At 37.8% G+C, this 12,758-nt stretch overlaps 1 protein-coding gene across 14 annotated transcripts in view; it reads left to right on the top strand.

The window, feature by feature from the left end:
* COL25A1 (collagen type XXV alpha 1 chain) overlaps positions 1-12,758 on the top strand; it is a 304,146-nt gene that overhangs the window by 271,941 nt on the left and 19,447 nt on the right. For 10 of the 14 annotated variants that reach the window (XM_068681940.1, XM_068681944.1, XM_068681947.1 and 7 more), the window contains 9 exons: positions 1,197-1,241; positions 2,951-2,995; positions 3,264-3,344; positions 4,123-4,185; positions 6,037-6,087; positions 6,450-6,476; positions 8,447-8,527; positions 10,450-10,485; positions 11,360-11,413. In XM_068681940.1, coding sequence (XP_068538041.1) covers positions 1,197-1,241; positions 2,951-2,995; positions 3,264-3,344; positions 4,123-4,185; positions 6,037-6,087; positions 6,450-6,476; positions 8,447-8,527; positions 10,450-10,485; positions 11,360-11,413 — 483 coding nt within the window. The remainder of the gene's footprint in view (positions 1-1,196; positions 1,242-2,950; positions 2,996-3,263; positions 3,345-4,122; positions 4,186-6,036; positions 6,088-6,449; positions 6,477-8,446; positions 8,528-10,449; positions 10,486-11,359; positions 11,414-12,758) is intronic. The other 4 variants (XM_068681952.1, XM_068681951.1, XM_068681949.1 and 1 more) reach the window with 2 other exon arrangements.

Genomic DNA, 12,758 nt, shown 5'->3' with positions numbered 1-12,758 from the left:
TGTAGATACACATCTAGGCAGATTAACTGCTTTGGACTTCTTGGTGTATGTTCTCATCTCTGTGTGTCTGCATAGGGGTCCAGCAAAAACAAGAAGTAGGATTTGAGTGCCAAATGATTTTCTCTTATCCACCTTATTTTCAGGGTAGAAATAAAGATCTTTTAGATTGGATTGGGAACAAACTTTTTGTGGGAGCTTTCAGACCAGATGCAAATTATTTTATGAAAAATATCCATCTCAGGAAACTGTAAGTCAAGCTAAGTACAAAGCCCAAATATGGGGAATTCTCTCGTCCCATGTTATTGGAACTCAGAAATAAATATAATTTTTTCAGTACCTGTACCCTAAATCTGCAGAGGATTCCAGTTCCAGTGCTATTACCCCAGGCAGTTTTCTATGGGAGGTTTAGCCACACTAGGCCAGAAGCAACTTCTGAAAATCCTGACACCAAGAGATGCTTATAATATTTCAGGTTCAGCCTTCCCTTAAAGCTCCAAACTTGGTATAAGCAAATAATTTCCTTCTTTCTGTTTCAAGCTTTTCTTTGTGAGATATCTGTTAGTCTTATTTTCCCATCTGTACAAATACTCTGTGTTAATGGAGGGGATTTTTTTTTATTTTTTATTTCTTAAGAAAAATACCCCCCGAAAAAACAAACAAACAAACAAACAAAAAAAAAAAAAAATCCACTGTGCATCATCCGGGTCATCCTGATATTGTATCCACGGCCTTAGACAAAAATTAAAGAAATGGTTGCAGCTTACTGTATAGCAATTTCCTGAAGCACTGAGAATCCACCAAAACACTTAGCATATTTTAACAGAATCCTCTTTGCAATCAGTAGAAGATTTCTCCTGACTTTGGATTGTATTGTATTAGGGCGTGAATGTTGTTAAATGTGGCTGAAGTGAATTTTGATCTCCCTGCCACTAAGAGGAGCTTTGCCATTTCATCAGTGGGGGCAGCAGGACTTTATTATAAAATATGAACTACACTGTTATTTTAATAGTTTTAAGTAGTACCCCCCCTGTTGAGAGTTGCCATAGATTAACAACTTGTTCATAGCAAGTCTTGGTTCCCCTGTGTGATCTAACCCATGTTGTTAAGGTACCTATATTAACGTTCAGCCTGCGTTTACATGCCAAGCCTTTCAGCAATTTATTTATAAGTTAACAAGCTTACGTGTTTCTTTTTAGGGCCCACCAGGACCACCGGGACCCCAAGGGCTGCAAGGTCCAAAGGTGATCTTCCTTATTTTACCCCCTGTATTTTAAGAGTGGAGGTATTTTCTGTTTCTCTCACTGATTTGTGCACACATGTACCCGGAGCTTTCCAGTATAGTACACTTACCTGTAATTTTTTAGAATACGGCAGGCTTCAGACTTTGCACCCTGGCAAATTGAAATGTAGCCTTCCAGAGCAGGTGCTTTGATTTGTTGCCACACACAGATGCTCAGCTGAGAATCAGCAAAATTAATTAGTACTGAAACAGGGCAGAAGCATCTTTCCTCTGGATCTGCACTAAGGCTGATCCGCAGGACTTTTGCTGCAGAGTACCCTGTGTATTTGCAAAAAATAGCCACACAACCAGCCAGTCTCTCCTGCACGTTGCTTCTGCCTGGGTGGGAGGGAGTTAGGCAGGCAAAATGGTGTGTGCAAGGAGCTGCTTGGCCACACTACGAGCGCAGGTAAATGCAGCTTTTATATTACAGGGGTGCCCACCCAAATAAACACAATATTTTCTAATCTCAGTAAAAATTAAAACATGCACATGTGGGCAGGAGCCTGGCTGCAAATCCAAGCCTGCTAACCCCACCTGGCTGAGGCTGTGCGTAGTACCAGAACTGTTAGTGAGCAGCCCACACAGAGACAATGACTACCATATGCTGCACTGTTCTATAAAATTTAATAAATTTGCCTACACTTAAAAAAAAAAAAGAAAAAGAAAAAGAAAAACAACACCACACAAGTGTTGCAAACAGTGCAACCCTTATATTGATTTTACATTAGATTGGATAATTCTCCTATTTCTTAAATTCTGAATTTATCATTTCTTCTGTCAGTGGCGCTAAGCTCTTCCAATAGCAGACAAATGTTTCTTCAACAACAATAATATTCATTTGAATTTTATGCTTTACCCATGGTATCAGGTAGAATTACATCACATTATACATGTTAATTGTTCTGAGAAATCATAAGAAACCAGGTCCTTTCTTCTACAGGACAACTGGTAATGGAATACACAGTTAAGTGTGCAGGAATGGATTTCTACATCAGGCTGTACACAGCACAAAGCATTTCTGCAGCCCAGAGTGTGCTGTAAAAAACGGAGGAGTTGAACTAGGGCATATGCTGTCTTCCTTCATCTGGATGATCATTCCCATTCAAAATTAATGACATAAAGCAGAATTCAAACTTACAGGAGTTTGTTTCCAATATTATAATCTATCCCCATCAATATAAGTTACTTCCTTGGAGGACGCTATTCAGGGACCAGTGCAAAGGGCAATGTTGTGAATGTGAACTCCTTCCCTGGGTGATTTATATGAGCAGGGAAAGACCACATTAAGTATCTTCCAGCCTTACATATATCAAGGACCGTGATTCCATATTTATTTCAGTAACTGACAAAGTTCCCACTGTGTTGAGTTTTCTTCAGCAGCCTCCTGGGGTTTCTTCTTTTTTCTTTTTTTCTTGTGTATTTTTCTGATCTTTATACAACTCCCAAGTTTATGTACGGGCCTAATCAGCAGGGCTATTTATTCAATGCCATATACAGGTATTGCATATATGGTGTTCTCTGGTTTTGTTGTTGTTAATTATGACTATTATTGACTATCTAATGACTGTCAGACATTATTGATTAATTTAGTTAATTTAACACTGTTGTTTCAATTAATGTCTTGGACAATCAGGGAATAATATTTCAATTCCATTTTGCCTTTTGCAGGGTGAACCAGGATCCCCAGGAGTTCCAGGAGTTGATGGGGAGCAGGTAAACTACCTAGAGTGGTTCATGTCAGCAACTATGGCATATTTCAGGGGATTATTTCTTTGATCCCAAATTGTAGCTTAGATTACATAATCTTATGATCATTATCATGTTGCTGCATAACCTGTGGTCGCCTAATGGTTGTGTTGCTACATATTAATAACAAAGTCCAACTCACAAAATGATTTATCCCGCTTGTTAGGATCAAAACTAGTATTCTATCAATGTATCTGTTTTTACAAATAACGTGCTGAATAAATATGTATTTTAGGGTCTTAAAGGATCAAAAGGAGATATGGGTGAACCTGGAATGCCTGGAGAAAAGGGAGGAATTGGACTTCCTGGCTTGCCAGTGAGTGAAAAAAAAAATAATAATAATTTTGGCTAAAATATTTCTATTTTGAATCTCTTCCACTATCATCAACTTAAAACAGTGCTGATAAATTGCAAATTAGGAGAGAAGGCACAGGGAAGGAAAATTCTGAGATTGTTTTGCAACTATCCTAGGAGGAGGTGTAACATTTTCAGAAATTCTTTCTATTTATGGTCAAAAAAATACTGCTCTGGAAAGACAGAAATTAGTTGGCATGCTGATCAGATTTGCATCTCTCTTTTAATAGTTGTAATATATAAGACAACTTGGACAAATGTAGATTTGGTAAAGTTCAGGAGAAAGGAGCTGTTTTGAACACTTGTCAGGATGAATTTCAGATGAATTGTCAGGAATTTTAAATTGAGGAGAGAGAGAAAATACATAAATATTCATAAGCTGTATTATTCCTCTATGTACATATATACAAAAGAAATTTCTCATTAAAAATAAAAACAGTTCCAAAAACATATCCATCATTAGTACAATATATCATGAATTGAGTGCAACTGAAGGACTTCTCAAAAATACCTTGCCACAACTGATAGCTGCTATTATAAAAGCATACCTTTACATTTGTTAACAGTTATTACTGGAGACACCAAAATTGGAAACAACAACAAGAAAAACACAACTATACATGTATTGTAGTATTATTTCCATAAAATTAAGATTTTATTAAACAAATTATCATTTCTATATGGGTTACTAATAAGATTAAAACTGTTTATAAATGCTGTTTTTTTAAATGGTTTTGTAGGGAGCCAATGGTATGAAAGGTGAAAAAGGAGATGCTGGTTTGCCTGGTGCCCAAGGCCCTTCAGTAAGTCTCAGTGTATTTGTTGCAGTGGACATAATAGTCCAGAAATGGTTCTCTAGCCTTTAAATCTGAATAACTTTTCATATTCAAGGCTGATCTTTCCTGATATTCTTGACGGTTCCCGTGCTTGAAATTTCAGAATATTTTTGTTTGTTATGTAGAGTCCCTGCTCTTTTCAAAATAAAAGGACTTCTGGTCATAGAACTAAATAGGGTTTAAGAAAGATTTGGTTCTTTTCAGTTCTATTCCCTCATCATAAACAATAGTCCTGCTCAGTTCAGTGAATGCCTCGTGGTTCTGTAATCAAATATAAATGCTTTGCAAGATAAGAAAAAGAGATATAACTACTAAAAACAAAACCAAATCTATCTCAACACCTTGTATTCTGTGGACCTAAGAAAGTCCAGTGAGAACTAGACTAGACTGGCTTCAGTGATGTCAGGAGGAATGTGACATGCAACCCAAGATAAAAACTTTCTTGATATCACTGTCCACAGGATCAAATTGTTAGAGGGGGAAGTTCTGATCTTGCAGATATCTGTGCCTAATTTTCTGCACACTTCCTGCATAATTCTCTGGATAATTTTAATGGAATTAATACACCTGTTAAAATGTGTTGTTCTGTGCTTGTCCACTTGTGAGTAACTTTATTCACATATGTAAATTTTCCAGGACCAGCTGTCTTGATTTTCAAAGCATTGTAAAGGCATTTAAAACAAACAACAAACAAATTAAAACAATACCTTTGTGATATGAATGAGTAACATTAGCAGAGCACAGTAAGTTAACTACCTTGTCTATGGTGACATGCACTGAGTATTTGGAAACATAGCTCTGAGGAATGAAAGAGGTTACCCTCCGTCATCAAAATACACTGGGAACCCTGAATCTCCTCAGTGTCTGAGTCTCCTTCTCTGAAATGAAAAATAATCTGTTACAAATTAAATCGCTAACTCATTCACCTTGTTCTGCTTGATTTCTCTCAAAAGAAGGCCTTCCATTTTCAGGAGACTTCACTGACAGTAGAACTATCAGTGACACTCTGTCTTACCTTTGAAAGCTTCTTTTGTCGTAACTATTATTGCAAGCAGTCTGTGGAGCAGAGGGGCTGAGCATCAGACTGGAGACCTGTTTTAGCATCCCTCCTTCCACCTTGCAGGTTATGATAACAGCCCTTTGGGGTTAAACCCAGGGAGAGAGGTGATACTGAACTATAAGCGTCATCATGAAATTCTCTGCCATGGGTTTGTTAGGAATACAGAAAAACAGCACAAAATATGCATGCACTAAATGCTGAGCAACCTGATTACCTCTTTTAATGACTTCAGGGAATTCTTGGAACAAGTGGGCTAAATGGAATAAAAGGAGAGACAAAGGGCAGTCTTGAAAATGTGCCAAACCCTAGCCTCAATTGTTTAGTAACTTTTTTCCGTTCATCATTATCTGAGAGGAATAAACTCACACATCATCCGCTTCCGCTCCCGTAGATTATGTAGTATAGAGACAGCTAAGGAGCACATATCATAAAATATAAAAAGTTCAGGTATGTCTGCTCAATACTGATTTGGAGATGGTTTTTCCCCATGGTGTTCTGAAGTTTATTTTAAAGCCTAGGAGCAAGAATCAGGAGACAGGCGTCTTGCCATATGGCACAGGCCGTTCTACACTTCAGGTACCCTGTCTTTCAAATCAAAATAATTCCCATTCCTAAAACCCTTTCTAGATATGCTATCATGCACTGTTGCATTGCTGTGTTTCTAAGTGCTTGCCAATGGAAGAAGGATCAGTCTGAGTTTTGGTATTTGTGGGGGAGTTCTTTACTGTGCGTGATTTAATATCGTTGTTTATCTGTAGATCATAGGACCACCTGGACCACCAGGGCCACATGGTCCTCCAGGCCCCATGGTAAGTCTGGGAGGAAGAGAGGGGCTGGGAAGGGTTTAAACGCTTAAGTAGGCATTAGAATGCCTACTTAAGAAGTGCATTGAGAGTATATGACCATTAAAGAGGGACCTAATTTAGGACCTTTTCTACATGTCTTAAAGTTCTTATGAAATGGAGAAACAAATTGCACCTGCCTATGCTGGTGTAAACATGCTAGTGGTCTGGTTTATTCTCTAAATCAGGTGTTTACAGTGGCTTTATTGGCAGCTGCATTTCATTTGCAAGGACAAAAATACAGATGCAATTTGCACCCATATAGAGAAGTAAACTCTTAAAAACTTGTGGTGTGTTTTTGTAATTGAACACGGTATCTTTATTTTCAGGGACCTCATGGTCTGCCTGGCCCAAAGGTAAATTAATGGCTGTCTTGAATAGACGTGCTCTTGATGGCTGTGAAGTGCTGTGCTTTGTTCTTTAATGCATGCAGCAATGTTTTGTCTGATGTCTCATTAAATAAATGTTTCTGATATTCTTAAACCTTAAAGCAGAGTTTAATACTGACAGATAGCTTAAAAGATTTTAAATTTTCTGTGATTTCTTCTTGTTAGTATTTCTTCTGAACATTGGCTGAAATCTGATTCTCTTATGGGTAGCTGTGGTGCGGCACTAAAGTATTTAGTTTCCCGTTTGTGGGCAAGTTACCATTCCAATTGCAACTGGAGTTACTTTTGAATGGAGAAGTGAGATGTTCAGTCAGGAAATGAAGTCAGATAAACCCTTCTTCCTTTATGATCTCTTGCCTGTCCTTCTTCTTCCAGTATGAAAACTTTCTTTCATGCCATGTACTTTTCTGACCAGTTCCTTCACGCATTACACAAGTTTCCTGCCACAATCTCATATGTGTATCTTCTCGTTTTCCAACCTTGAATCCCTGATTGGGCAGGTTTTCAATAATATTTGAATGTTTTATACATCATAGTACATGAAGATATATTGTGAGGACTCTATAAGCATTCATTAGAGCTAGTGTTGCTATCAAACATGATCATTTTAATCATTATGGCTCCCTAATCACATGCACATTCCCCCAAAAAATAAGAAGAGGAGGGTTTTTTTGTTTAGTTTTTAGTGTGTTCTTTTTTAAGGTGTGAGACAGAAAATCTTCACAGGCTTGACTCGTTATGAGACTATTTGTATTACCTTGGCGCAAGAAGCTGGAGTCATAAATCATTTTTTGAAGTCAGATCTGTTCCACGAAACCTGCCTTACCTCAGGTTTTTGGCCTGACACCCAGGCTTTTCTGAGATTTCTCATGTCTGTTTCCAAACTTTCGGCATTTTCAGTGCTACTGCTCTGAAAGTCACATTGAGTCAAATGGAAGAAGAATGAAGAAACAGCTACCTAGGGTGCAAAGGCAGCAGATGTCTGGAGTTACTTAAGGCAGCAGACTAGATTCTATTCTGAATTTTATTTTAAATGTATATGATATAATGTAACATAATACATCAAAGGGAAGCCAAGGAACAAGTCCATGGGGAGCAGCCTGTATGAAAAATGCACATATTTCTGTTTCCCAAAAGAGGCAGGCATGGTCAATACCCTTTTTGACTGGACAGCCGTCATGCTGGCATATTTTTTTGTGATGTGAGAATGATTTATTAGTAATCACATGCCCACCATTATCCTCTTACTAATGTTTAATGTAATAGCCTATGCATAATTTAACAATCACAACAAGACAAGTGACATTTCTTATGTTGATTAAACCTCTCTGTATGAACACAGAAACTATAGACCTCGAAAATAGGTTCATGTTGTATAACGTATACCGCTGCTTTTAATTTGTTCTGTTTAATTATATATGCTTAAAGGTTTAAAATATCTTTATAAGAGATTTTGCTGCAAATTCCAGTTTGCCACAAGGAATAATATAGCTTCCTTACAAAACATACTTTTCAGGAGATCCCACTGTAAAGCCTTAAGTTTTGAGGCTTGTTTTTCAGAAAGTTTTCTTTCAGTTTGAATTATCTGTATGGGGTGGACTGTGGGATTTGAGGAAATTCCGCAAAACCCTGAAACTCACACTTAATTCAAATTACCTAAAAATAGTGATAATTCTTAGGAAAAGAATCAAAAGATTCTGTTACTCATAAGTTTCTGGCAGATATTTTTCACAGAGACTTGAAATCTCCAGCAGATACCTCCCAGGTATCTTTGCACAAGACTGTAGCTGTATGTAGATTGCCAGCAGGCCAAGAATGTTGAATTTTTGTCCTTTTTTAAACTGGAATTTGCGGCTGTTTCTGAGACTGGCTTCTTCTATCCCACTTAAACACCCATTATAGCACCAAAAAATTGGCATTTATACTTTTACGTTTAGGGTGAACCAGGGTTAAATGGTCTTAAAGGATTGAAAGGTGAACCAGGTCAAAAGGGTGACAGAGGGCCCCTTGGTCTTCCAGTAAGTAAAAAACCCCAAACCTATTCAACCTCAGTACAAGTCACAAACTTCTCTTTCTATTTTCAATGAACAACTCTGGTTTACTCAAGAGCACACATACCATTATAGAGCAGAGCATCAGTCTTGTTTTGTTCTACTCAGAATCTGTGCAGTTGTCTGAAGTAACGTCCTGTAACACCCAGTGCTGTCAGGCTTGTTACGTGTCAGTTGAAAGTGTTCAGTGTCATAAGGATGCCATCAACCCCATTACATTAATCATTTTGTTATTTAAGTGTTGTATGGTGTTTGCGTTGAATAGGGAATCTTCGCATCTTCCCCACATCTTTAGTTATTATTCATCTGTACTTCTGCAGAAGAAAAAATGGAGAGGTCTAACTGAGCAAAGTTAAAAATTGGCTTAGGGAGTTATTTGTTTTTCTTCACCCCTAATTCATTAGGGGTGCTGGATTCTTCCTTTTGCCTTGTTTTTGGAACTGAAGGTCCTAAAAAATAACATTTTATTTTTCATGGCAATGTCATGGTTCTTAAAATTTAGGTTGACAAAAAGAGAAAATAATTTTGTGCTTACTTTGTGTATACGAAAGCACTCTACAAAAAAAAAAAAAAAAAAAAAAAAAAAAAAAAATTAATGGAAAGTGCTCATTTCTAATTTTTTAAACATGATGATTACAGCATGTGATCACATTGATAGTCGTAAAATGGAGGGAAGAGATTTAGTAGACCCAAAGAGACCAAAACCCCTCTGATGGAGATTTTCAAGAATTATGTACAGGACCTCTGGACAAGGTGAAAATTCTCACTGAATCTGACAAAACTGACTATTTTTCAAGTTGTCAGTTCCAGCTATGGAAAGAGGGAACTTTGGAGATCTGACCCAAAGAAAATTTGAAAAGTCTGATCCCTCAAAAATTGCTAAGACAAGTGTTTGGGCTCTTCCAGAAGTGCTTGTTTTAACCTGGAGAAAAATGCTCCTTTACTTTTTCAACTTATACAGACCTTCTCATACTCTTCCTTACTTTTCCTAAATGTCACTTTATGGAGCAAAGTCAAAATGTTTGATTTTTCTAAAAGTGGCTCATCTTCACCATTAGTGAACTATGTCTCTTTTTTCTTTTCTCATTTTTTTTTTTTAATTAATTTTATTATTCTTTTTTTCCGGCCCAGCTTTATTCCCTATTCCTCAGCTATCCAAATAGCTTTGGCCCCCTTAGTCCCAGCACTGTTGCCCTCACTGCTGGGATAGCCGAGCAGATCCTTCACAGCTGTTATTCGCATAAAATCCACCAGAGGTCCTCCCGTCCCCAAGGATGCTGAAGTCAGTAGCCCTCCGAGCCGGCTGCTGCCCACTCGCCAGCCCTAGGCTGAGCTCTGAGCTGGGAGAGCATTGGGAAAACAGGAAACCTGCTTCTCTCCCGGGCTCCTGGAAATGAATGAGCCCATTGTAGTCAGGGTCCAGACTCTGTTAGCTGCATAATGCACTATTCTTGCACTTAAATACTTCCTATCACTGTTAACATACATTTTTCTTTGTGCAGCAGAGTATGCAGTATTGTCATTATTTACAAATTGGAAAGTAAGCAAGTAAATTACAAAGTAAATATTTGCGTGTTAAGGCTCAAAAACACCCTAGCATCTGGTGTTTGTAGAATTTGTATAGCCTCACGCTTATTCTGGTCAATTGTACCGTGATGGGAAGGCAAGGGCAGGTCAGTGATGTTGCACTGTCAGAACAGATTCAGGCTCTTGATGTTTTATGTAATTTTTTAACTAACATGCTGTAGTAATGTGATACCCATTCCAGAACCCTGTCACAACTTGTACTGTACGTTTGAATTATGTTTATTCATCAGCACCACTTACTAATCTCACGTTCTTGTCATCCGTGTTATACCCATCATCCATGCTTCCACCTAACCACACAGGGAGCATCTGGCTTAGACGGAAAGCCAGGACCCCGGGTGAGTCCCTCGTCTTTCTGTGTCACTCTTCGTTACCGAGTCCGTGTGCTTTCCAGCCGGCCACACTCTCCCAAGGCACGGAGGAATGAAGGCCAAACGTCACAGGCATTTTCCGTGCCGGATCAGAGGGGGCTTCAATCAGACTCTTGGGGTGATGTGTGGGGGAAGGAGAATGCGAGTACCTGCAGAAAGAGCTCTGAATCTTACAAAGCCAGTTTGGTTTTCATTTTTGGTTGGAGAACTGCTGCAAAGCCTGTGTTGGTTGGGGTGCTTATTTTCCTGAGTAGGGTCAGGGATTTGTTTTACACAGCAAAACATATTTGTTTTACGCTAATATGGAATCAGCAAAATGGATGCAGATGTGCTGGGGTCCCACCGCAGGCATTCTTATATATAAAATAAATGTTAAATTATTTGTTTCTTATCATGACAAAGGAGTGGATAAAGTGAAAAAAGAATAGAGTTACGTATCCGAAGGTTTCTGTAAATCTGCCATTGATCACTGCAACGGGCATATCCACCTTGTAGGTGGACATTTCAATTTACAAAATCAGTGCTTAATAATAAATATTGTTTGAACTTTCATATTCTACTGGCTAAATTTCTTTCAATAAATTTAAACTCTTTGTCTGACTTCCATGAATAAAATCAAATCCAACTAGAAAATAGATGGGTTACCATCTAACATAAGAGCTTACAAGGTAGCGTTTTGAAAGCCAAATGGACTTGTATGCCCAGGTCCCAGCACGATTCAGTCTGCATTTTCGACTGGTGCAGGCTGATTCCATGTTAGTTCTTGGCTAGAAGACAGCTATTAAAACTAAAGACATGTGAGAACAGGACTTCTCTCTTACCTCTTGGTTTCCTTTCACAGGGTGTAGATGGCCCAGTTGGTCCCCATGGCCCTGCAGGTCCTAAAGGCGATAGAGTAAGTATAATCTCTGCGGGCTTTTCTTTATGAAGAATGTGCCACAAGAGTAAAATATCATACGGCTACTTATAGTGTGCCTAGATGTTACTAAACAGAACACTGTTTCATCATAGAAAGATCAACCCAGAACTGTAAGTGCATTCAAGCTACGTGCACATTTATCCATTTAAGCATTGATTTTATAGCTCATTAGCTTCAAAAGAACTTGCATTTTGTGATTACTAATTGGTAAGAAGCTTACAGGACTTTTAAGTTTACAGTGCTATGCAGATCATAGTTTGTTTTTTTTTGTTTGTTTATTGTGTTGGTTTTTTTTTTTTTTAAATTTCATCAATTAGCATAGATAATTTGAGAGAACAAACTGGAATATAGTGTGATCTGTGATATATATACACGAAATTGTTAAAACCAAAACAAAAAAACAACCAAACAAAAAAACATGAGTATTCCTGAGGTATTTGCACTTAAATTTTCTATCTTGAAAATAATTTTTAGCCTCTATAAACATTTTTTTTCTTAAGCATGGAAGTTAGGAACCCTTCTCTATTTAATTTGAAATATTCACAGTAAATTTTCTTCAATTAAAATAGGATAGAGTCCTTAATCTTCAGCTACGAGGCTGTCATCTTTAACAATACCGCCATGAACTTGCACAACAAAAAAAGATGATACCTTACACTAACTAAAACTTCCAAGGATTTCCCAGCCCAGACTCATGTCTCTTTGAATTTCTCAGTTTAACAAAACAGCTGTGCTAAAACAACTTCAGACTTGATGCACTGGGGACACAGCCATATGGCTCCGGTCCAGTTAACATTAGCAGCAGTAAAATAAAGATATACGTGACGTAAGCATTCATTTCTATAGAGCTGTTTGTTGAAAAATAAATACAAGACATGCAATGCAGTCCAAAATAGGAACAGTGGCCTGTAGTTAACACTCAGGCTAGTTCATGGTTAGTCTAAAGGACTAGGGCTTTATTCTTTCTTTTTTTTTTTCTTTCTTTCTCCCTCCTCCCCCCCCTTTTTTTTTTTTTTTTCCTAGGGGATTACAGATTCAAGTTTTTCTTTTTTTTCAGCTAGGACGTAACTTTTTTCCTATCAACTCTGTGGTAAGATGGCTGAACACTATATTCGGCATTTCAGAAAATACTTGAGATGAAATACGCGTATAGAAGTATACAGAAATACTGTGCATCTTGTTCTTGCATTATGAGCTTTCATTGTGAAGGATGTTCCTGTTTCTGGTTGAAATTCCTTTCAAAAACAATGCACTATCATATGTGCTATTCTTCTTGTATTCTTGTATTGAGAATAACTATAATTGTTCTTCCTTATGAAGT

Source organism: Anas acuta, chromosome 4 (assembly GCF_963932015.1).
Source record: "Anas acuta chromosome 4, bAnaAcu1.1, whole genome shotgun sequence".
Lineage (NCBI taxonomy): Eukaryota > Metazoa > Chordata > Aves > Anseriformes > Anatidae > Anas > Anas acuta.
This window is presented reverse-complemented; position numbering and strand designations above follow the sequence as displayed.